Below are 23,525 nucleotides of genomic sequence, written 5' to 3' on the forward strand. Positions count from 1 at the left end.
TGACGTTTCCTGTTCTAAGCCTCCTTCCCTGGAGCCCTGGGCTTAGAACCCACTTGCTGGGGAACCATGGAGAGGTTCAAGTATAAGGCTGTGGGGTCTCCAGATATGGCCTGCTCCTAAGGGAGTTTTTGGAGCACAGAATTTGAACATGGCAGCGACACAGTGGGTACCCAGTACATCTTGTCTTCTGGGCCAGGTTGTGAGCTGTGCATTTGTATCTCTCACCTCATTCACTCCCCGTGGCACCCCTGCGAGGAATTCCTATTGCCCTCCCCTTATAGGTAAAGAAGCTGGGGCTCAGAGAGGTTAGGGTATGGGCTCGAGCCCACACAGCTTGTGACACAGGGTTCTGACCTAAGTCTGCCTCAGGGAGGTACAGGGACTTGGGGCCAAGGTTATGCACAAGCGATGACTAAAGCGAGGCTTTCAAGCCCCTGCTCCTTTTTGCTGTACTGTGGCTGCCTGCACGCATTGCCTCAAGGAAAAAAAAAAAATGAAAATGCTTTGTAACCGCTGGAAACATGACAGCTCTGTTAAAGGGCCATGGAAATCAGCTTGGTGAAGGGTGGCTGTTGAGTCACAGTGTGCTGGTGACAGTGCCCTAGCTGCCGAACCCTCCTTAGGGTGGAAGCCCATGACCTCGCAGCCAGCAGACCCATGTCCTGCATAGGCTCCGCCCTCTGGAATTCTACCCTCTGACCTGGGTCTGCCCCCTCAGAGTGCTCCAGGCAGCCCCAGGACAACCGTTGCTGCTGGAGGGAGCAGCCGAGACAAGAATACCTCCTCAACCCCGGGCACATGTCCTCGGGGCCATGAGTCCACAGGACACCTGTTCACTCTTTACGCAGGTGGCTTCTCCTGCCAGTCACTCCCAGCCCCTCCGAGGAGTCATTGATCATTGAACTTGGGCTTCTCACTTCTGCCTTTACCCATCCCTAAAGACCTGCAGGTTATCCCAGAATACAACACATGTCGGAAAAGATGACCTTTCCTTCCAATGAACTAAAACCAAATCAGAAAGCAGGTGGCCAGGGAGGTGAGCGCAGACCCTGGGCTCATAGCCCCCATTCAGTCATTCCTTCCGTCCATCACAAATACCTTTTGAGTGCCTGTTATGTGTTATCATCTGATGTCCTGGGGATGTAGCGTGGTGACCAAAACGGAGAGAAACTTACATTCTAGCAGAAGGGGAAATAGTTAATAAGCAAATAAACAAGGAAAATATATAGTGTGTCCCATGGCGATACATGAGATGGGAAGGTCGTGGGAGGTGGGGCTTGGCAATTTCGAGTAGGGGCATGAGGAAAGGCTTTACTGAGGGGTTGGTAAGGTGGTGGAGATGCCAGCCATGAGCATTCTGGAGGAAGAGCATTGCAAGGGGCAGGAACAGCAAGCGCGAAGCCCTAAGGTGCTGTTGAAGCCCCAACCTGCCCCGTGCATTGTAGGGAGAGCACAGAGGCAGGAGTGGCTGCAAGGGAGGGAGGGAGGTGGTGGAGGCTGGAAGTAGCTGGGACCAGATCCCGTGCGACATCGCTGGTCCTCACAAGGACCTTGGCATTCATGCTGAGTGAACTGGGGCGCCATCGAGGGTTTTGAGCTGGTTGGGGGAGGGAGAGACATGACGGGATTTGTGTTGTCACAGCCTCCCTCAGGCTGCTGTGTGGAGAGGGGAGTGCAGGGTGATATGGAGTGTTGGGGACAGAAGCGGGCAGGCCAGTTTGGAGGTTATTGTAATAATGGGAGAGGCATTCAGGTGGCCTTGTCCAGGCTGACCGTGGAGGAGGTGCTAAGAAGGGGCAGATTCTGGATCCATTTTGGAGGGAGAACCAGGAAGATTTGCTGGCATCTTGGATATGAGAGGAGTTGGGCGTGGATCCTAGATCTGTGGCCTGAGCAGCAGGTGGATGGACAGTTTCTGGGAGCCCATGGATCCTAGCAACCAGTTCAGTACCACTTCAGTTCGGCGGTGTGTTGTTAGCTGTTGCCATGACCGGCCCTGGGAGCAGCAGTAAATGAGGGAGACCTTCCCGACCTTGCGGGGCTCACAGCCCAAGACAAAGATAGAAAGGAGTCGTTCCAGCGCGCTGATGGAAACCAAAGAGGGGTGTGTGTTAGGTTCGTGTGTGTTGTGCATGCTTTGTGTGCTGTGTATATTGTGCATACATGCTGCGTGTGCAGGTATGCTCTGTATGTGTTTCTGCGTGCATGTGTGTGTGTTGTGGGTATGGATATGAGTCTGTGTGTGGTGGTGTGCTATGTATGTGGCATGTATGTGTATACATTTGTATGCTCTGCGTGGTGTGTGTGTATTATGTGTATGTGGCTGTGTATGCACCTGTATGTGGTTTCTGTGTTGTGTCAGTGTGTGTTTGTGTATATATGTGTCTGATGTGTCTGTGTGTATATTTGCATGCTGTGTGTGTTATGTGTCTGTGTGTCTGTCCGTACTATGTGTGTGTGTTATGTGTACGGATGTGGGCTGTGTATATACACACCTGCTCCTAGCACGTCCTCTGTACCTGGGGGTAGAGCCCAACGTGGATGGCTTCACCCAGCGCCACTGCTGGATCAGGTTCTGGGGTGGCCGTGGGGGCCACGGAGCTGACGATCACCCTACCTCAGTGCAAAAATACTCCACAGCTTCTCTTGGCAAAAATACCAGAATATATTCCAAATGAAACCAAAGTGGAAAACATGGCACATTTCTGAATAGCAGGCGTTTGCTGTTTCTTGGCAAGTTTTGTTTCACTCCTGGGACGGTTGGGCTAATGTTAATGCCTCTTCCTCCCCCAACATACCTCCCAAGCTACACCTGCATCCCTGCTTTTTGGTGCTACAGGATATCAGATAAAATGACGACTTATTTACAGGAGAAAATCTTACAATAATCAAAATCACAAAAAAAATTCTCACTCCAAGAAAGTGCAAGGGAAACTAACATCAAAATGCTTTGGGATCGAATCTGGTTTCTAGGTCCAGTTTCTCAGTATTTGTCGGAGATGTTGTGCTTCCCGTTTGTTTGCTGCTCAGGTCTTTGGCCAGCACCCCACCTCATTTCACAGTATTCTGAGAGGGGGACCCCAATGGGATAGGGAGGTGCAGTGGGTTGCTGGCCGGCTCACCCAGAGAGCGGCTGGTGGAGCGCAGAGCCCTTGGGCCTTGGTGCTGGAGGGTGGCCAGGGGCCAACTGTGTGTCTTAGGAGGCTGATCACCGTCTGCCCCGCCCATCTGTTGCTGACCCCTAGTCCCCACCCCGGGGGGAGGGCAGAGGGTGCAGGCAGCACCCAGGCCCTCTCGGGTTGCCTTTTACAGATGAGCTCTTGCAACCCCATCCACTAGATAGATGGCGCTATTCCCAGTTAGGAAACTGAGGCTCAGCGCTGCTCAGTGACCTGCCCAAAATCACAAGGCCAGGCCGTGTGGGGCCAGGCGGTGTGGAGCCAGGCTTTGAATTTAGGTCGAACCGTTCTCTAGGAGAGACCCCCATCCTCCTGAGGTGACGGGTCTGGTTACTCCTATAAACTGGGGAGGGAGGCGGGAGACTCAGAGGGGCTGCATCTTGCCAGAGTCATTCAGCACCAAGGCGGGACCCAGAGCTCCCAGTCCCTTGCACAGCGCTCCTGGGCCCCGGGGGTTGGGGAGGTTCCCCAAGTGGGGATGCGTCCGGGGTCCAAGCTCCAGCCCAGACCAGGCGGGTCACGGGAAACCCCACGTGGCTCTCTTGCTTCCCTGGGCGGCTCTTCCTCAGCCCTGACCCACCGACCTCTGCTCCCGCGTCCCTTCCGTCCCTGTCCCTTCCCGAGGGCTGCAGGGGCGCGGGTCGGCCCCTCCCATCGCCGTGGTCCACCCCCACAGGGCGCCGAGACCAGGAAGCGCTCGCCCACACTGAGCAGCCAGTTCAAGCGGTCGCTGGAGCTGCTGATGCGCACGCTGGGCGCCTGCCAGCCCTTCTTCGTGCGCTGCATCAAGCCCAACGAGTTCAAGAAGCCCATGGTGAGCAGCCCTGGCCGCAGAGGGGCAGCCGAGGCAGCTGGGGCCCGCCTGGGGGGTGGCCGCGGCCGGCGGAGGAGGGCAGGGTGGGCTGGGCCCCGTGGGACTTTGTCCTCTGGGGAGAGGCAGGGCCCCTGAGGGTCTTGCGGAGCAAAGTTCCTGTTTACCAAGGCTGCACGTGCCTTGGAAAGAACCTGGACTCTAGTGCTGCACGCAGGTTCAAGTCTGGGCTCTGCCGTCTTGACGCTGGGTGACTATAGACAAGTCACTTTATCCCCTCATACCTCAGTTTCCTCATAGATGGAGACAGGACCCCTTATCCCCACCTCCTGGGTGTATTCCATGCAGTCATGCATGCGGACTGCCAGGCACCTAGGAAGGTGCTCAGTTAATGGCAGCTGTGGCTCTTGCTGCAGCGTGGACTTTGCAAGCCCCCTTTCCTTTGGTCCAGCCAATTAGCACCTCTTGCTGGAAGGTTTCCTGGATTCTGCTGACTGGTGGGGAACATTCTCGTTTTTGACTTGGCTGAATAATATCTGCTGAGCCCTTTCTGTGTGCCGGGCCCAGGCCAGATTGGCTCTCCACAGCCCCATTCAACCTTCCCAGAAGCCCTGAAGGGAGGGACCTTTATGGCACCTTTATTCCAGGAGCAGGACCAGAGGCTCAGGGAGGTGAAGGGGTTTGAGACTGCAGAGCTGGGAGCCTGGGCCCCCTCTTGCTAGGAGCCCCTCTCCTTCCACATCTCTGGGAGCTGTTGTTTATCCCAGAGACCGGAGGGGAGGCCCAGGGGAAGCTGGGGCCTCGGGAGGAGCGGAAGGCGGGAGGCCAGCGCTGGGCCAGGGAAAGTGCCTGCAGGGAGAGGAAACAGGTGGCGGAAGCTAGCCTTCCGCGTGCTAGCCCTGTCCCCTGCCCCCGGTCCTGTCCCCTGCCTGGAAACTTTCCCCAGAGTGGGCTGGCCAGTCCTCCTGCCCCTCAGGATGGGGTTGCAGGGGGCGTGAGAGTCAAAGGGGTCCAGGGAGCTCCCCTCTAAGGCAGGAGATCCAGGGGACCGAGGCTGGGGCTCTGCCACTGGGGGCATCTCCCCTGCTCTCAGATGCCTCCAGAGCCTTCTTTGGGCTCAGACCCCAGCATCTGTGGCCTGGACCTTGGCAGCAAGTCCTCCTCCCTGGGTCTCCTGGCTCCCGGCCTTTGGTTTCCCTTCTCTGGTCCCCTTCCCCGCTGCAGTGAGAGACACGGGTCTCAAACGCAGGTCTGACGCGGTCACTCCCTGCTGCCTCCCTAGCCTGGCCTCTGAGGCGTTCCCCAGCCCTGCTGCTGTCCCCAAGATGACTGTGCCAATTAGAAAAATGTATCTCTTCCTTAAGGAAGGCTCTTTACTGTCAGTAGCTGGAAAGTTGTCTGAATGACTATAAATCTAAGATGCCTGTAGCATGAAGGGCGCCCCCTGGGGTTGTACCAGGCACTCACCCCTCCCCCCCCCCCCCCCCCCGCACAACATAATCCTGGCATGGAGTAGCCTCCTCTGTTGCTATAAAGTCCCTTAACGTGTCCTGCGTTTTTAGGCTCTGTCGCCTTTGCGCACGCTTGCCCCTCCAGTACCCTCTCTCCTGTCTGGGTGAGAGCACACACCACCTGCTCCCTAAAGCCCCCTCGCGATGCCCCAAGGGGAATTAAGCCATCTCTCCTCCAGGCACTCAGACGTTCAGCTCACCCTGCGCCAACTCATGCTCCTTTCGTGCTACTCCGTGGGTTTGACCTGCAGCCCGGATGTCGTCCCCCCCCCCCTTGCTGCTCCTCTGCTGTGTGGTTTTGGCTTCTCTGGGCCTTCGTTTGGGGCTGGGGAGACACAGAGCTGGGCTGGCCTCCCCTCCGGGGCCTCAGGCACTGATGCCCCTGGCTCTGGGCCTGGCAGCTGTTCGACCGGCACCTGTGTGTGCGCCAGCTGCGGTACTCTGGGATGATGGAGACGATCCGCATCCGCCGGGCCGGCTACCCCATCCGCTACAGCTTCGTGGAGTTCGTGGAGCGGTACCGAGTGCTGCTGCCCGGCGTGAAGCCAGCCTACAAGCAGGTGCAGGGCTGGGGGCCTAGGCGCTGGGAGGGGAGGGTCCCAGCCCCGGGCTGGGCAGAAGCTCCAGGCTTCTCACTGGGACAGGGCGCTGGGCCATGACATCAGCGCGGCCTCAGGCAGGCAGGCACGCACGGAGTGCATCAGAGAACCGCCGTCGCCAGGCTCGGCTGGCGTGGACCTCACACGTGTGGTGTAATGGACATGACCAGGGCTGCCAAGGGCACCCTGGTGGTTGGCTCTAGGGGGGGTTTGGCAGTCATGGGGCCAAGCTATGGAGAAGAGTGAGGGTCGGGAGAGGCAGGACCCGGCTGGGGCCACTCAGAGTCAGGTGCAGAGCTGGTGCAAGAGCCCCGCTTCCCAGCCTTGGGAGGGACACCAGGTGGCCTTCCCACCGGCAGGGCCACCCATTCTCTCGTGCATCCCCCAGGGTGACCTGCGGGGGACATGTCAGCGCATGGCCGAGGCTGTGCTGGGCACCCACGATGACTGGCAGATAGGCAAAACCAAGATTTTTCTGAAGGTGAGCACGGCCTCTGATTGCAGCCCTGTGACAGTGGGAACGGGTCCGAGGGGGCCTCTGTAGAGGAGTCGCTGCACCTAACGGGGCCAGGGCTGGGCCTTTGCCGTCCTCCTGCCCAGCGGCTGTGGCCGGAAGGGGCAGGCGTGAGGTAAGGAAGGCCTCCTGGGTGGTGGAGGGGCAGTGGGTTTCTGAGAGCATCTGTGACCTAGGGGTCGGCTCAGAGCTGTGACCGTGGGTGAGCAAACCACAGGCCAGAGATGGGCTCACCACGGAGGCCTGGATTCAGTCCTGACCCTGTGGCTGTCTGCTCTAGGAATGCAGGCAGGTCCCTGACCTTTTCTGAGCCTCACTTTCCCAGCTGTACAGTGGGATGTGCCTGTGGTGGTGCAGATGGAGGGGGTGGGGGGCTCTTGAGTGTATCTTTGGGTCCTGCCTGTGATTTTCTGCCAGGCAAGGTTCATCCTGGGCAGTGGTCAGCCGTGTGCCACCCACTTAGCTCTCTGTGGGCACCTGGGGCTCTCTGGCTCCCACCACAGCTGGGGCAGGACCTTGAGAGCTGGGCCATTGGGAGTGGGTTGGGGCAGGGCTGGGAGCAGGAAGCCGGGCTCGGGGAGTCCTGGCCTTGGGACAGAGCGTGCAGGAACTGGCGGAGGCGGGATAGCTACAGCAGGGACACTGTGACCTCTGGCTTCCCCATTTCCATTTCTGCTGTTGTAGGTTCCTGGCTGTCCTGGGGGATGGGGCCGGGCTCCTTCCTCCGGCATGGGGTGGGGCCCGGGCAGCCCAGGACAGCTGCAGAGAGGGACATAGGGAGCCAGGCCTGAGCTAGAGGAAGTCCCGTGCTTGTCTAATTCTTTCCTGGCTGAGGGGCCTGGGCCAGTGCCTTCGTCTCCCCATCAGGAAAATGGGTTGACGGTCCCCTGCCTGTGCGCCTCACAGCTGTTGCCTAGAAAGCATGTTCTGTGTCCCATGAGGTAGAATTATTTTGCCCATTTCAGTCTCAGTGCGTAGAAGCGAAGAGCCGGAGGTCAGGAGCTGACCTGGAGCGGAGACTGGGTCTCCTAGGTTCTGATGCCCAGCACACGTGGGTAAGGGAGGGAAGGCACGTAGCACGATGGCATCTAGTGCCAAAGGCCTCCCAGGACCGTCATTGTCTGCATCCTTCAGAAATGGGCAGTGGGGGAGTTCCCACTGTGGCTCAGCAGTAACGAACCTGACCAATATCCATGAAGATGAGGGTTCGATCTCTGGCCCTGCTCAGTGGGTTAAGGATCTGGCATTGCTGTGAGCTGCAGTGTGGGTCGCAGACGTGGCCTGAATCCCGTGTTGCTGTGGTTGTGGCATAGGCTGGCAGCTGCAGCTCCGATTCAACTCCTAGACGAGGAACTTCCATATGCCTCCGGCACGGCCCTAAAAAGAGAGAGAGAAAAAAAAAAGAAATGGGCAGGGGTTTCCAGACCCCAGATGTCAACCCTCATTCATTCAGTCATTCATTCAATCACTCATTCAGAAAGCCTTAGCTGAGCAGCCCCTCCAGGCCAAGCCCTGTCCCCAAGTAAGGTGTCTTGTGATTATCTGACAGATATGGCTTCCTCACCAGACTCAGCCTCCCCAGACCAGGGCGCGGGTCTGCTTGGTTCACTGTGGCCCCACTCTAGCACCTAGCAGAGGGCCGGCACATGGAGACATTTGATTTGTGTTTTGAACAAACCCTGAAGTTTTGTTCAGCCAGAGTGAGGGTTGGGGGCTCAGGGGTGAGGATGAGAGAAACCTGGAGAAGGGGACGGAGCCTGGTGATGGACGGTCCAGGTGCCAGGGGAGGAGGCAAGGGGGTGGGGAGGGGGTGGGGGGGGGAGGGGGAGGGCATGGGTCATCACTGTAAGATCTGTCCTGGAGGGAGGGCCAAAGGGGGAGTAACAGAGGCCAGGAGACTGGTGAGGAGGCTGCTTCTAAGGTTCTGGAGAGAAATGACCCTGAACCCAGGTCCGAGGCTGAGGTGATAGAGACCTCTAGAAGAGCCAGGCCTGGGGTAGAGATGGCACAGGGATGAAGCCAGTGTGTGTATGTGTGGGGCCTCCTCACTCCAGCCAGTCAAATTAGGCTCCTCCCACCCAGGTCCTTGGGAAAGGCTCCAGCCAGTCAAATTAGGCTCCTCCCACCCAGGTCCTTGGGAAAGGCTCCAGCCAGTCAAATTAGGCTCCTCCCACCAGGTCTCTGGGAAAGACTCCAGCCAGTCAAATTAGGCTCCTCCCACCCAGGTCCTTGGGAAAGGCTCCAGCCAGTCAAATTAGGCTCCTCTCACCAGGTCTCTGGGAAAGACTCCAGCCAGTCAAATTAGGCTCCTCCCACCCAGGTCCTTGGGAAAGGTTCCAGCCAGTCAAATTAGGCTCCTCCCACCCAGGTCCTTGGGCAAGGCTCCAGCCAGTCAAATTAGGCTCCTCCCACCCAGGTCCTTGGGAAAGGCTCCAGCCAGTCAAATTAGGGTCTGGGAAACAGCCACAGCAGTACCTGTGTGTACTAGCGGCTGCAGGAGGCTCCCCCCTGGGGGCCAGAACAGGGCTGGCAGCCTTTGAGGCCCAGCTGAGCCCTGAGCCTATGCTCTGAGTGGAGGAAGAGGGGGCTCACCAGGGGCAGCCCCAGCCTTGGGGCTGGAGGGGTGAGTGGGGGCGCCCCTCAGGAGCTCTGCCCTCCAGGACCACCATGACATGCTGCTGGAGGTGGAGCGGGACAAGGCCATCACCGACAGAGTCATCCTCCTCCAGAAGGTCATCCGGGGCTTCAAAGACAGGTTTGTGCCCGGACCAGGTCCCCCACATCAGCCCACACACGTGCTTGTGCATGTGCTGGGCTCACCGCTGTTTCTCCCCCGTGAACACTGGGAATAAAGCCCCAGGTACACGTAGAAACAAGCACACACATACACACTCGATCATGTGCACATGGATGTACACACAGACACATAATTTACACAGACCCAGGGGTGCCCCCCTCGCTGGGGGAGCACGGTACCCTCTCCTACGCACAGGCCCGCAGACGTTGGTACACGAGGCACGCACGTGGATACTCTGTGGGTCTCAGATGTCTGGTGAAATTTCCCAAATTGAGATTTTGTAAATTACAAAGTGCGTCCCATATCCCACTTAAGGGGCATGTGAGCAGTTGTGACAATTCACAGATGCACCGGGCCGCCTTGACTGTGATCCAGGCTCCACAGGATTCCACAGCCCGCCCGTCTTGCAATTCCTCTGGTCGCACCCTCCCTCCCTCTCTCCATCCACCCGTCTGTCCACCCCCTCCCACGGCTGTGCTCTCGTTTGGGTGTGTGCTTCCATGTGTTGGCTCCCTGGCTCACACACGCTGGTGCGGCCATGCTTCACTCCTCCCTGATTTATTTCTGTGTTCAGGAGACACCTGCTGTCTGTTGTGTGTCTTTGTCCTCCATCGGGTCAAAGATGACTGTCACGTCCTGGTGTGCACAGGGGAGCGGCATGGTGCTCCCCCAGTCAGAAGACCAGGCCTCTAGCCCTGACCTCATCCAGTCTGTTTCCTCATCTATAATTAAGGGAGTTAGACTATCAATTATAAGTGATGTTTATAGTATCCAAAGCTTTTAATCTTTATTTTATTTTACTTACTGATTACTCATACATTTATTTACAAATAACCCTCTGAATGCTCACCTTTTCGGGCTTATGTGAGAAGCCTAGGAAGCAGGCAGGGCAGGTATTATTTTGCCCATTTTACAGATGAGGAAGCCGAGGCTCAGAGAAGTTACATATGCCTTGGCCCAAGGTTGGGGAGCCAGGGAGACCCAGAGCTGGGACTCAGCCCTGCGCCCCTGATTGCAAACCCCACCTGGACCCTGGCGCCGATTCTCTGCTTTGAGATGCTTCTGCATCATGCTGCTGTTCTCAGGTCTAACTTCCTGAAGCTGAAGAATGCTGCCACGCTGATCCAGAGGCACTGGCGGGGCCACAACTGCAGGAGGAATTATGGGCTGGTGAGGAACTCTGGGTCTGTTTCACCATGAGGCCTTTGAACCTGGTTCTGTTGCCACAGCAGCAGGACTTAGCTCTCTGTGGGACCTGGCTGGCCTCCCGCCAGCCCCTTGCATTCCTCCAGCCCAAAGTCCAAGCCTGGTTCTTCTGGTGCTCCCTGTCTGGTTCGCTGCATTTGTGCTTTTCTTTGGGACTGTCTTGGTGGGTTGTGAGCCCCTGAATTCTTTGAGACCTCAGGGGGGGTCAGGAGCGGGTGTGTCACATGGACCCCCATGAAGCAGGTGTGCTGCAGCCTGGCCGTGGGGCTAAGGAGGCTGGCCCCTGGTCTGAGGATGGGGGTCCCTGGTGGGTAGTCCCCATCTCAGAAGAAGCCAAGGCCACTCCTTGGGAATCTTGATTGGCGAGGAGACTGCTGGGCCTTGGGGGCACAGTGCTAGATGGAAAGAGGAGCCCGGGGCGGTGACCTCTGCGGGCAGGGTTGGTATGGAGTCAGGGCAGCAGCTCTGAGCTGGCGGCTGTCCTTGCAGATGCGGCTGGGCTTCCTGCGGCTGCAGGCCCTGCACCGTTCCCGGAAGCTGCACCAGCAGTACCGCCTGGCCCGCCAGCGCATCATCGAGTTCCAGGCCCGCTGCCGAGCCTACCTGGTGCGCAAGGCCTTCCGCCATCGCCTCTGGGCCGTGATCACCGTGCAGGCCTACGCCCGGGGCATGATCGCCCGCAGGCTGCACCGGCGCCTCAGGGCCGAGGTGAGGGTCCCGGGTCCACAGCACCCACGGCTCTGAGCCCTGTGACTCCTATATCCTCTGAAGGGCACTGCTCCACCTCAGGTAGACAGACTGCCCCCAAATCTGGCCTGGCCATGGGGGTTCGGGGGCATGTAGGGCTCTACCTTCTCTGAGGAAGGCACAGGTCCAGACCCCTCATTTCCCACCTCTGGGCCAAGGCCAGGGTGGGGGGCCCAGTCCTGTTGAATCTTGGGGAAGCCAAGGTCAGCCTGCTCTGGCTTTGGATCAGTGGTGCCCCCGCTGTCTATGAGGCCTGCAGAATTTCTGTCTATGAGACCTGCCTCAGTTTCCCTCTCTGTCAGATTCTTTGGCAAAGTTGCTCCCCCGTTTCAGAGCTCAGCCAGGGTCGGGTGGAGTTGAGCTGGTGGGAAGCACAGTGATGGCCACGTGGAGTTCGGGGCTCACTCTGCTGCCGCTGCCCCCCCCACCCCCAGTACCTGCGGCGCCTGGAGGCGGAGAAGATGCGGCTGGCGGAGGAGGAGAAGCTCCGGAAGGAAATGAGCGCCAAGAAGGCCAAGGAGGAGGCCGAACGCAAGCATCAGGTGTGCTGGGGATGGGCTGGCTCCTTAGACACCCAGGTGCCCTCTCAGCAGTTCTCTGCCAACAGTGTCTGTCAATCCTCCGTCCATGCCATCTGCCTTCATTTGTGTGCGGGGTGCCTGTCCTGTGCCGGCCAGGCCAGGGGACTGTGGCTCCAGAGTGCATGGCTCCAGGGACTCAGCAGACAGATGACACAGGATAAAAAGTCTGAGCCCACGGAACCCTCAGCCACGTGTGGCTACTGAGCACTTGAAAGGGCAAAGTGCAAACTGCGCACTAAGTTTTGAAGACTCGGTTGAAAAAAAGGAATATAAAAATATCTCAGTACTTTTAAAAATATATTAATTCTGGAGTTTCCATTGTGGCTCAGCGGTTCATGAGCCCAGCTAGTATCCATGAGGATGCAGGTTTGATCCCTGGCCTCGCTCAGTGGGTTAGGATCTGGCATTGCTGTGAGCCGTGGTGTAGGTCAAAGACTCGGCTTGGATCCCGCGTTGCTGTGGCTGTGGCATTGGCCCGCGGCTACAGCTCTGGTTGGACCCCTAGCCTGGGAAACTCCATATGCCATCTTGAGATAGTGCTTTGGGAATATTGGGTTAAATGAAATACATTATTAAAATTGACCTCACCTACTTTTTAAAAAACTATTTTAAACGTAGCCACTATATACATGGCAAGCATTGTATTTCTGTTGGACAGCGCTGGTCGAGAGCCTCCACCCAGTGGCTCTGGGATTTCTGGGTTGGTGTGGTCCCCTCCAGCCGGGCAGGCGTGAGGAGGCTTCCTGGAGGAGGTGGCCCCAGCTGAGGGCAGGTGGTATTACTCTCTGGGCTTGTTGTGAGCTGTCTCTGTGGCTCAGCGCCCGGCATCTGTCTGTGCTGGGCTGCGAGGGCAGAGCAGGGCATGCTGCAGGGTGGAGAGATGGCCAGGAGGGCCTCTTGGAGGTTGGGGCTCTGGCCTGGCTGCTGCAGGGGCTCCAGGCTCCCCCGGAGGACTTGCTCCCTGACGTTGCATCACCCCCACCTCGCAGGAGCGCCTGGCCCAGCTGGCCCGCGAGGATGCAGAGCGGGAGCTCAAGGAGAAGGAGGAGGCTCGGCGGAAGAAGGAGCTTCTGGAGCAGATGGAGAGGGCCCGCCACGAGCCTGTCAATCACTCGGACATGGTGGACAAGATGTTTGGCTTCCTGGGGACTTCGGGTGGCCTGCCAGGCCAGGAGGGCCAGGCACCTAGTGGCTTCGAGGTACCAGGCGGGGGGAAGGGGCTGGGGCGGGCCCCAGTGTGGTGGCCTTCCCTGCTCTTAAAGTCTATCTGGTCCCCCTCTGAGCAGAGGGCGGCTGTGATAACCGGGGTCAGGGGCCGCAGTCCCAGGCCCCGTCCAGCCACCACCCTGCCATGTGACCTTGGGCCAGTCACTGTCGTTGCCATTCACAAACCTTTATTCATTCGTCTATTAATGACCTCCCACGTGCTGGGCTTTGCGGAGCAAACAGGGTGAACAGAGCCCTCTACTCGTGGAGGAAGACCTGGCCCCTCACAGACAGGTTGAGGGATCACAGCCCCGCCCTGGGTTGGCCCCCAAGGCAGGGAACCCCTGTCGTCCCCCCAGGACCTGGAGCGGGGGCGGAGGGAGATGGTGGAGGAGGACCTGGACGCGGCCCTGCCCCTGCCCGACGAGGACGAGGAGGACCTCTCCGAGTATAAATTCGCCAAGTTCGCTGCCACCTACTTCCAGGGCACAACCACGCACACCTACACCCGGCGGCCACTCAAGCAGCCGCTGCTGTACCACGACGATGAGGGCGACCAGCTGGTGAGGGCTGGGGCTGTGGTGGCAGCGTGGGTGCTGCGCGGCTGGGCCCCTGGTGCGCAGGGACCAGGGCTGACTGCTGCCCGTGCGCACGCATGTGCCCAGCCTGGGGCCGGGCCACCGGGCCAGGTCCCAAGGACAGCTCAGAGGTCCTCCCGAGGGGCTCTCCCGCCTCGCCCCAGCCCTGGATCCCTCTGACGGCTGTAGCCGCGTCCGGCGCCCGGACTTTCTGACTGGTGTCACTCTGTCCCCAGGCGGCCCTGGCGGTGTGGATCACTATTCTCCGGTTCATGGGGGACCTCCCTGAGCCCAAGTACCACACGGCCATGAGTGACGGCAGCGAGAAGATCCCTGTCATGACCAAGATTTACGAGACCCTGGGCAAGAAGACGTACAAGAGGGAGCTGCAGGCCCTGCAGGGCGAGGGCGAGGTGAGTCCCAGGTGCCCTTGGCCGAGGTCCCTCCCAGGCCATCCCCGGCCTTAGGGTCCTCAGGAGAAGGAGCGTCCTAAAATTTGCCTCTGTCTCACCTCCCCAAGCCCTGTCCTCCCCTCTCTACGTGTGGGAACAAATGAGTGAGCAGTTTCTAAACTGTAAAGTGCGGACCACGATTGAGGCCCCGGCGGGGCAGACAGGCCTTGCAGTCCGCGCCAGCCTCAGGGTTGGCTGGTTGAGAAGGGGTGGGCAGGTTACTAGACGTTTCTAGATCTCTGTTTTCCCATCCGTCACTTCCCAGGTGGGGTTGAGGGTGGGGAAGGGGGGTTGTACGTTGTAACCTTAGTGCGGAGGCGAGACAGTTCCAGCCACGTTGTCAACTGCTCTTGTCCTTACCGGACCCTGTTGCTTGACCCTGACCCCTGTTTGTCTGCAGGCCCAGCTCCCCGAGGGGCAGAAGAAGAGCAGCGTGAGGCACAAGCTGGTGCACTTGACCCTGAAGAAGAAGTCCAAACTGACAGAGGAGGTCAGAGCAGACGCTGCATGGCCTTGGCAGCCCAGGCTGGGGCGAGGCTGGGCTCGGGACCCAAGGGGATGGGAGTGGACCCTGCCTGTTTCCAGGGTGCTGGACAGCTGGCAGAACAGCATTGGGTGTCATCAGGCAGACGGGATGTGAGGAAGAGGGCGCTGTGCTCAGGCTGGAGCCAGTCAGAGGCTTCCCGGAGGAGGGGACACGACAGCTGCAGGGGCTGGGGCTGGCAGATGGCGAGAGGGAGGGCGTTTCCTGCCAGGATGTGGACCTGTTGCCTTTGATCCTGGGGCCTTTTTTGCCCATGAGAATTTTCTGTAGGATTAAGAGCGCTCATGGGGCAGCAGTGCTATAGATTTCTTTGAATTCATTCATTCAGTCACCTTGTGCTTTTCTGAGCACTGTCCTGGCCCCGTGCTCCAGGATTGTCCAGTGGGAGGGACAGGCAGACACACACGAAGGCATGTGCAGGGTAGGGGCCGGGCTTCTCCAGGCCCCTGCTTGTGTGTACACGGGTCCCTCTGCCTAACATTCCTCTTTTCTCCTCTCTGTCTGGGGGTCACCTCCTCCGGGAAGCCTTCCCCTCCCTCTACAGCAGAGTCAGGCTGCACCTCGGGGACTTCCATAGCCTGTGCTGCCTCTGCCCTCATTGTATTCCCCACCTGAGGCTCAACTCCAGGCTTGTAGCTACGTAGCCCCCGATTTGAATCCCAGCTCTGTCGCTCTGGATCCAAGGCACCCAGGAAAGAACATGCCTGCAGCGGGCTCCCGGGGCGATGGCGCGAGGTGGTGGCTGTGGGGGTGCAGCAGACGCGAGGACCTCCCACTCGGTCTGTCTGCTCACCCACTGCGTGTCTCTGGGCAGAGTGCCAGGCTGGCACTGTGGGCTCTGTGGGACCAGAGAAGAGAAACACATCTGTGTGAATCCAGGCCTGAGGCTGGTCACACAGGGGCCAGGGCATTAGTGATGGGTGATGATGAGCAGGAGCTTGGAACCTGGTGTCCTCTGGGTGGCAGTGGTGTGTGGCCCATCAGGAGTCAGAGAAGCAGGTGCCTGTCCTGGCTGAGGGGCCTTCCCCGGGGTAGGGCTGGGGGTGGACGTTCAAGGAGGCTGCAGAGGAGCCTTATCCCCGGAAGTGGGTGGCATGGGGCCAGTGCTCTTTGGCTCTGTTCTGCACAAGGCCGGGGGGTATGCCAGTGGCAAGGAGCCAGCTCCCTGGGCACTCCCAGGAGTCGGTTCTTCAGGGGAGCAGGCAGACTCCGGCAGGTGGCAGGGCCCTGGTCAGGTCATGATCAAGCCCTGTCCCCAAGGTGACCAAGAGGCTGCATGACGGGGAGTCCACAGTGCAGGGCAACAGCATGCTGGAGGACCGGCCCACCTCCAACTTGGAGAAGCTGCATTTTATCATTGGCAACGGCATCCTGCGACCAGGACTCCGGTCAGTGCCTGAGGGGTAGGGGTGCAGGGAGGGGGAGGCATCCTGCTCTTCCTGGAGTTGCAGCCTGGAAAGGCTCTTGGTGGCTGAGTGGTGGCCCTGTCACCTTAGCAACAGATTAAGCCAAGCAGGCCTGTGTTGAGCTCTTCTGCTGGCTGGCTGTGTGACCTTGGTAGAGTGAATTCATCTCTGCAGTCATCCGTGTCTTCATTTGTAAAGATGGAATAATAATAGTACCTGCCTCGGAGTTCCCTGGTGGCTCAGCAGGTTAAGGACCTGGGTGTTGTCACTGCTGTGGTGTAGGGTCAGTCCCTGACCTGGGAACTTCTGCATGCCGTGGGCACAGCCTCTCCCCCGCAAAAGTACCTACCTCATAGACTTGTGGACAGAAAAAACAATGAAAATGTGTGACATAGGACCTCCATAGCGGGCACTCCATAATCAGTAGCTGCTGTTATCCTTATCTGAGATGCGCTTCCTGCTGTAACTCCATCCCTGCCAGCATTTTCAATGCACCTGACCCAGGCTCATGGTCAAGGTTACTGTGGTCAGCCTGCCTGGGATCCCGCAAATGCTTCTTTCCCCACTCAGGCTCAGGAGAGGCCCCTGCTCAGGTCCCTGGGGTGTTGGGGAGGAGCTGGATGATCCATGACCTTTCAGGAGCAATTAAGGAATCAACTCCGCTGTGTCAGTGGAGGAAAAACGGGACTTTCTCCGAGAACTCTACCTGCACGGGATGGCCGGTTAGGAGAGCTGATCCCAGGAATTGTGTATGCTGGCTGGGAGGACAGCGGGATGGGGCGGGTGCTGAGGTCACGTGCCATTTTACCCACGGGAGACCTGAGGTCTGGAGGGGGAGAGACTTGCCCAAGGTCACCGGCCTCCCTTTCACTGCTCTTGAGGCCAGCTGCTATCATACCGGAGATGGTCTCAGCATCCGGGGCCACCTGCCTCCGGGAAGGAAAGGTAGCTGCCCAAGGTATGTTTAAGGGGCAAGATTTGCCTCCCAGTTATCTCACCATCAGCCCTAAAATAGTCGCTTCTAGAGAAGACAGGGCCAGAGCCCTGGACCAAGTCAGAAGGCTGGGGTGCCGACTCCCTGAGGGCTAAGTATCCACGGCTAAGGATGAGTCTACATTTGACTTGAAGGACTGTTCCTTGTTGTAAGGTTTTGCCTTTCCTACTTTTTGGATATGAAATTACCTGTTTCAGAAAATGATTATGATACAGTGGGCAGGTGCTGCGTATGCGGTGTGTTTTAAATGCCCTTATTTATCATAAGAATAAGTTAGCAACTTCCAGAATTTCTTTTGAAGTTGTATTGGTCCATGAGCTCTCAAGATTGGGGAGCCAGTGAGTGAGGAAGTCCCTCCCCTTCCCGCTCAGGCTGGTCCTTCAGAGGAAAGAGCGGCAGGGAGTGCCCCCTGGTGGCCACTTTGCCATGGTGGGTCTCGCTCTGCTCTTGGCCCTGAACGGGTGGGCAGCATTGTACTCACTGCAGCTGGGCTGGCATCTATAGGGGTTTGCTGTGCTAGGCACTGTGCCAGGTGCTTTATAAGCTTTGGCTTATTGTTCTGCACAGAAGTCCTAGAAGGAAGGTGCTATCATTTCCCTTTAAAATGAAAACAAAACAAAAAACTTCATGGCTTTAATCTAAGGAGTAATATGCGGCCACTGAAATATTCAAACATTTTGGAAGTGTATCAAGAGAAAGTTAAAGTCCCTGCCCATTTCATCTCCTGGAGAAACTCCCCAGATGTTTTTCCTATTTCTGCTCTGCCACTTGTTATTTGTAGAGATTGGGCTGCTGCCGTGACTGTGGGCTGGTCTCAGAGGTGACCTCACCCTTTGGGCCACGCAGCTGGGTGAGGGATGAGGCAGGGGTGGAGCCTGTGCTTCTCATCAGAGTGGTCCCCCATGACCGTGACCACTGTGTCCAGGAGCAGGGTGCCCACCACCCTCGGGACCATGGGGCCCCAGCCGCAGACTCTGGATTGGAATTGGGAACATGCTTCATGCCTGATGAAGCTGTCTCCAAGGCCAGGCCCTTCCCAGTGGCCCCAGACCCGGGCTCAGCCTTCCTCATCTGGCCCCACTCTGCTTCCTCCCGGGGGAGGGGGGGGTCTCTGGCAGGTGGGTGAGCACACGCTGCTAAGCCACACCTGCTGGTGGGAGGGGCAGGGCTTCTCTCTGAGGCATCTTCCTTCCTGGCGCCCCTGCCCACCTAGGGACGAGATCTACTGCCAGATCAGCAAGCAGCTCACTCACAATCCCTCCAAGAGCAGCTATGCCCGGGGCTGGATCCTCGTGTCTCTCTGCGTGGGCTGCTTCGCCCCCTCTGAGAAGTTCGTTAAGGTAGGGGATGCATTTGGCCTCCAGAGGTGGGAAGGGGAGCTGAGCCTGGTCCCTGGCATTGGGGGGCAGAGCACGGGGGAAGAGACCCAGAGGGGCTTGGCAATAAGTCCTCCCCTCCTCCCAGGCACCCCCCCCCCACCTCCCTGTACCTCCCCGAGCCCCATTTTATCTACGGGGCGCTGGATGGAATCATGGCATCTCCTGGGCCTCCCACGTGCTTATCTGAAGCACTTCAGTTCATCTCAGGCCACTTTCTTGACTGCTCCTTGGTGCCAGGCCTTGGAGTAAGGCGGAGGCAGAGCAGGCGACAGCAGGACCAATCCAGCTGGTCAGCTCTGGGAAGGGGGAGGTGTTTGCCTGGTCAGGAGGGGTCGGGGAGGTGGACCCTGGAGGTAGAGGACTCAAGCTGGGTGAAGGGGTCATGCTGGTGTGTGGGGTGAGGCAGGAGGCGCAGCTGAGACTAGAGAGGGCCAGATTGTGGCCTGTGCCGAGGTGAGGCACGTGGACCTGATCTGGAGAGTGAAGGAGGAGCGGGGATGGAATTGCTTTGAGGAGCAGGTGCTGAATGTGGGCGGAGGGACCAGAGGCAGGAGAGCTGGCAAGGCTGCTCTGTGGGTCCAGGTGGTGCTCCCTGGGGTCCCTGGACCCTTGAATCAATAGAGGTGGATGAGAGGCCAGATGAGAAAATAAGACAAGGCTTTACTGGAGCTCGCGCTGCAGCGCAAGGGCACGAGAACACAAAACAGGTGCCCTTGCTGGCTCTCCGAGGAGGGCGGGCTCATTCCCTAAGTGAGGGGAGGGTGGCGGCCGATTGGTCGGTGGGGCAGGAGGGGTGGCTTAGGCGGTGCACCCACCCCTTGGTGGTGCTGTGGGGGATGGTGGGCAGTGGCCTGCTTTTGTTCCCAGCCCCTGGGAAGTGGCAGTTGGCTTGTGGCCTTCCTGTATCTCATTGTTCCTTTATTATCCCCCCTGCGCGTGCGGGCGGCTGTTTTTAGTCCCTTTTGGGTTCTTTTTTCTGTCGGTCAAGGAGATGTTTGCCCAGGTGCAAGCCCTCTGGAAAAGGGTCCCCAGTCCCAGCCTCGCTCAGGCGGGGTCCCTGAGGGAGGCTGGCGTGCGGTCCCCTCAGCAGATCCTCTGTCCATAGTACCTGCGGAACTTCATCCACGGGGGGCCACCTGGCTACGCCCCCTACTGTGAGGAGCGGCTCAGAAGGACCTTCGTCAATGGGACACGGACACAGCCGCCCAGCTGGCTGGAGCTGCAGGTGCGGCCCCCAGCCCCACCTAGGCGTGTGTGTGTGTGTGTGTGGGGTGTGTGTGGGCAGTGCCCCAGAAACATTCCCAGCTTTGGGTTCTGTGATGCTTCAAGCACCTGCCTTGCTGTTCTGGGATCTCAGGCCTGGAACAGGAAGCCTTCATGGATGATTGACTCCCATCTGCTGGCTTTACGGTCAGAGTGACTTGGGCAGCGGGGTTTCCTCTGTGTCTCCGTGGCTTCGTCTGCAACATGGCACTAAAGATAATTTCACAGGCTCTTGTGATGGTTACGTGATGAGAGGGCAGAAACATCTGGCACGTGGCAAAGCCCGATGGCCCCGCCCTCGGGCCCCAACTCAAGGACACCGAAGGCCCTTTCCGGGTGGGGAGCACCGCAGGGCTCCCTGGATGCCTGTGACCAGGGACAGGCCCTGCCCTGTGGGATGCTGGGGTCCGAGGGCTCCAACCCCACAGGGAGCTGGGAGCCTGGAGGGAGCGAGCTGTGGTGAAGGGGAAGGATTCCCACAAACCCTCCGGGTCACTTTCAGGCCACCAAGTCCAAGAAGCCCATCATGTTGCCTGTGACATTCATGGACGGGACCACCAAGACCCTGCTGACAGACTCGGCGACCACGGCCAGGGAGCTCTGCAATGCACTGGCCGACAAGATCTCGCTCAAGGACCGCTTCGGGTTCTCGCTCTACGTCGCCCTGTTTGATAAGGTGAGGCCGGCCCTGGAGCCTCGCCTCCCGAGCCGCCCCTGGACCACCCACCCGCTGCTGCCCCAGTGCTGCCACCTCCTGGCTCAGCTGCCCTCATGCAGTTACGGGTCTTCCAGGGCCTCGGTTTCCTCCTCTGGAAACCAGTGGTAACCCTGGCTCTGCCCCGACTCCTTAGGGGCACGGAGGTGCTGAGCATCTAAAGAGAACCCCGACAGTCCAAGGGAGATGGAGACCCGGGGCTCATTGCAGCCATCCGGGCCCAGGTGGATTCAACCCTCTGCTAGTGACAGAGAAGGAACATGGGAGAGAGACCTACCTGTGCCATGGGGCACAGCCACTGGCCCCCTGAGAGTCGTTTTCCCACTTGCAAAGGGACTTGTGATTACGTATCACGGCTCCGTGGTGGTTCCCTTTCACTCGTTACCGAGCGCCTAGAGAGTGGGCCTCTGGGGGGCACCTGGGCTTGGAGCTTTCTCTCCTGAGCTGGGCCCCGGGGGTGGGTGATTTTGTGCCCACACCCAGCAGAGGGGCCCCCCACCCCCTACCCCAGCAGGACCCAACAATAGAAACATGTCTGGTGCCATTTGTCTGGATTTTTCTCACCAGCAGGTCACCTCTGGGTTTTTGGCAGTCATTTGTCCATCAGAGTTTCACAAAAGGCTTACCCTAGGAAATGGGCCCTCGCATGTGGTATGCCAGCTCAGAGCCCATGTTGGGGGGGGGGGGGTCCAGGGATCCCGTCCTAGTCTGCCTCCTGGGTGACCCGGCCCGGCCTGTCCCCTCTTTGAGCCTTGATTTCCATCCCAACGAGAACAGTTGGTGGCTTGGTGTAGTCCTTCCCTGCCTGCTCACCCTTCTGCTGGGTGACTCCAACCCTGTGCCCATAGGTGTCCTCCCTGGGCAGTGGCAGTGACCACGTCATGGACGCCATCTCCCAGTGTGAGCAGTATGCCAAGGAGCAGGGTGCCCAGGAGCGCAACGCCCCGTGGAGGCTCTTTTTCCGCAAAGAGGTCTTCACGCCTTGGCACAACCCCTCGGAAGACAGCGTGGCCACCAACCTCATCTACCAGCAGGTGGTGCGAGGGGTCAAGTTTGGGGAGTACCGGTGTGAGAAGGTGAGTGAGGGCTAATTTTCTGGCCGAGCTTGCTTGCTTTCTGAATTCGGCTGAGCGCTGCTGTCCGGGACTCACCCCCGGCCAAGGTGGAGGTTGGCTTCGCCTGCGTGCCACACCACCTGGGAGCAAGGGCTTTGCCGAGTAGCCTGAATCTGGTTAGCGGAGGTTTCCCTGCGGTGCGGCGTGGCACAGAGGACGGGCTGCAGTGTTCTGACTTAGTCTAGAAGATTCTACTCTCAAGGAGTCAGAGATCCACCCATTTAGCCCAGAGTTCGCACATGTATCTCCTTCGATCTCCTGAGGACAGGAATGGATGTGGTGGTTTGGCTTTTGGTGGCGAAGACGTTTCCGTGATGTTGACGGGTCTGTTGGTGATTATGACGGAGGGATGAGGATGACGGAAGTGAAGGGAAGGAGAGGGGTGGTGGGGGCACTGGCGGTGCAGGGGGGGTGGCAGGTGGTGATGGTGTTGGGGATGGGGGGGTGAGAACGGTAGTGGTTTTGGTGTTGGTGAGCTGATAGGCAGCAGAATATATGAGCACCGCCATACGAGTTGCTCCAGTTCCAGAGTGCACTGAACTAGGTGAAAAAACATCGACTGCCTCCAAGGCGCCCAAGAGCCTTTCTCTGTTGTCCCTGCTGCCAGAGCCCTGGGGAGCCCCAGGCAGGCGTCACTGGGGCTGCCATGCACCAGCCTCAGGCAGGAAAGGGGCAAATGCTCAGGGCCCATCTGGCTCTCTACAGCCTTGGCCATATCGCCCACCGCTTGTTCAGTGTCTTGATTATTCTCGGTGGTGTAGCCATGGTGATGGAGGTAGCCATGGCGACGCATCCCCCTCCTCTGACAGTCTCCGCTGGTACCCAGGCCCCCATTCTCCAGGGCAGACCCCGCTCACCAGGCTGAGAATGTAGTGGCTGACCCATTACTGCTGGGACCATGTGCCCCTGGAAAGCTCTGTGCTGGTGCTGAGGGGACCCAGGAGAAGGGGTGTGTGGCCTTGTGCTTGGGGAGCTCATGGTTCCACCAAGCAGCTGGGAGCTTAGAGAGTCGGGGAGAGCGCAGGGCCTGGGGGGCTTTGGTGGCCCGGAGGGGCTCCCCAGAGGGAGCGCGAATGGGCTCTCCCCGCGTCTAGGAGGATGACCTGGCCGAGCTGGCCTCCCAGCAGTACTTTGTGGACTACGGCTCCGAGATGATCCTGGAGCGCCTCCTGAACCTCGTGCCCACCTACATCCCCTGACCGCGAGATCACGCCCCTGAGGACGCTGGAGAAGTGGGCCCAGCTGGCCATTGCTGCCCACAAGAAGGTAGGCAGGCCGGGGTCCTGAGGGAGGGGCAGGGACCTGAGAAATCAGAGGGGTCGCAGCTCTCACCTGATGTCTGTCTGTCTGTCTATGGGGCTGGAGGGACAGGACAGCAGCCTTGACCTCCTGCCTCCCAGCAGCCTTTCTGCACCGTGGATATCGGTTCACTTGGGTTCTCTGCCCTCTGCTCTGGACTGGGCGCCAGGGACACAGATGGATCAGATCCTGCCCCATCGTGGCCTCATGGGGGAAACCAAGGATCCATGGGTCCTGGGGTTGCAGCTCCTAGCTGCAGCTCAGGAGGGCTGATGGGGGCGTGCTGGGGAAAGTGCCCCTTCCGTCTGCCTTCTAAGAGCTCCGGGCCAACTTCCTGCTCATAACTAGCCCCTCTCAGCTGAGGGGCCCACCCCAAGTGGAGCAGCGTGGGCCTGGTGGGGGTGGGGGACCCTGGCTGCTGGAGGGGCCCCACGAGCTGCCCCAGCTCCAGGCCCCAGTTGTTTAAGAGCAGACTCATCTTTGCACACGAGTTTTCAAGGGCTCCCAGTTCAGTGATCTCTTGTCCCCTACACCCCTAACCCACAAGCCCTGCGGTCTATTCCCCTGAGCACTTCCCCTTCCCTGGTGAGCTGCGCACAGGGGTCCCCCTCTACCTGAACCTGCACCCC

At 58.9% G+C, this 23,525-nt stretch overlaps 1 protein-coding gene across 1 annotated transcript in view; it reads left to right on the forward strand.

Moving 5' to 3' along the window:
• The window catches only part of MYO7A (myosin VIIA), an 88,080-nt gene that overhangs the window by 44,609 nt on the left and 19,946 nt on the right, over nucleotides 1-23,525 (forward strand). Inside the window, 18 exon segments of the mRNA XM_047752753.1 lie at nucleotides 3,856-3,993; nucleotides 5,903-6,061; nucleotides 6,489-6,581; nucleotides 9,275-9,369; nucleotides 10,497-10,581; nucleotides 11,107-11,325; nucleotides 11,799-11,906; nucleotides 12,935-13,144; nucleotides 13,511-13,714; nucleotides 13,966-14,142; nucleotides 14,582-14,671; nucleotides 15,986-16,113; nucleotides 18,339-18,465; nucleotides 19,610-19,729; nucleotides 20,270-20,443; nucleotides 21,331-21,558; nucleotides 22,692-22,790; nucleotides 22,792-22,863. Of these exon segments, the coding sequence (XP_047608709.1) occupies nucleotides 3,856-3,993; nucleotides 5,903-6,061; nucleotides 6,489-6,581; nucleotides 9,275-9,369; nucleotides 10,497-10,581; nucleotides 11,107-11,325; nucleotides 11,799-11,906; nucleotides 12,935-13,144; nucleotides 13,511-13,714; nucleotides 13,966-14,142; nucleotides 14,582-14,671; nucleotides 15,986-16,113; nucleotides 18,339-18,465; nucleotides 19,610-19,729; nucleotides 20,270-20,443; nucleotides 21,331-21,558; nucleotides 22,692-22,790; nucleotides 22,792-22,863 (2,526 nt within the window).

Source organism: Phacochoerus africanus, chromosome 11, assembly GCF_016906955.1.
Source record: "Phacochoerus africanus isolate WHEZ1 chromosome 11, ROS_Pafr_v1, whole genome shotgun sequence".
NCBI lineage: Eukaryota > Metazoa > Chordata > Mammalia > Artiodactyla > Suidae > Phacochoerus > Phacochoerus africanus.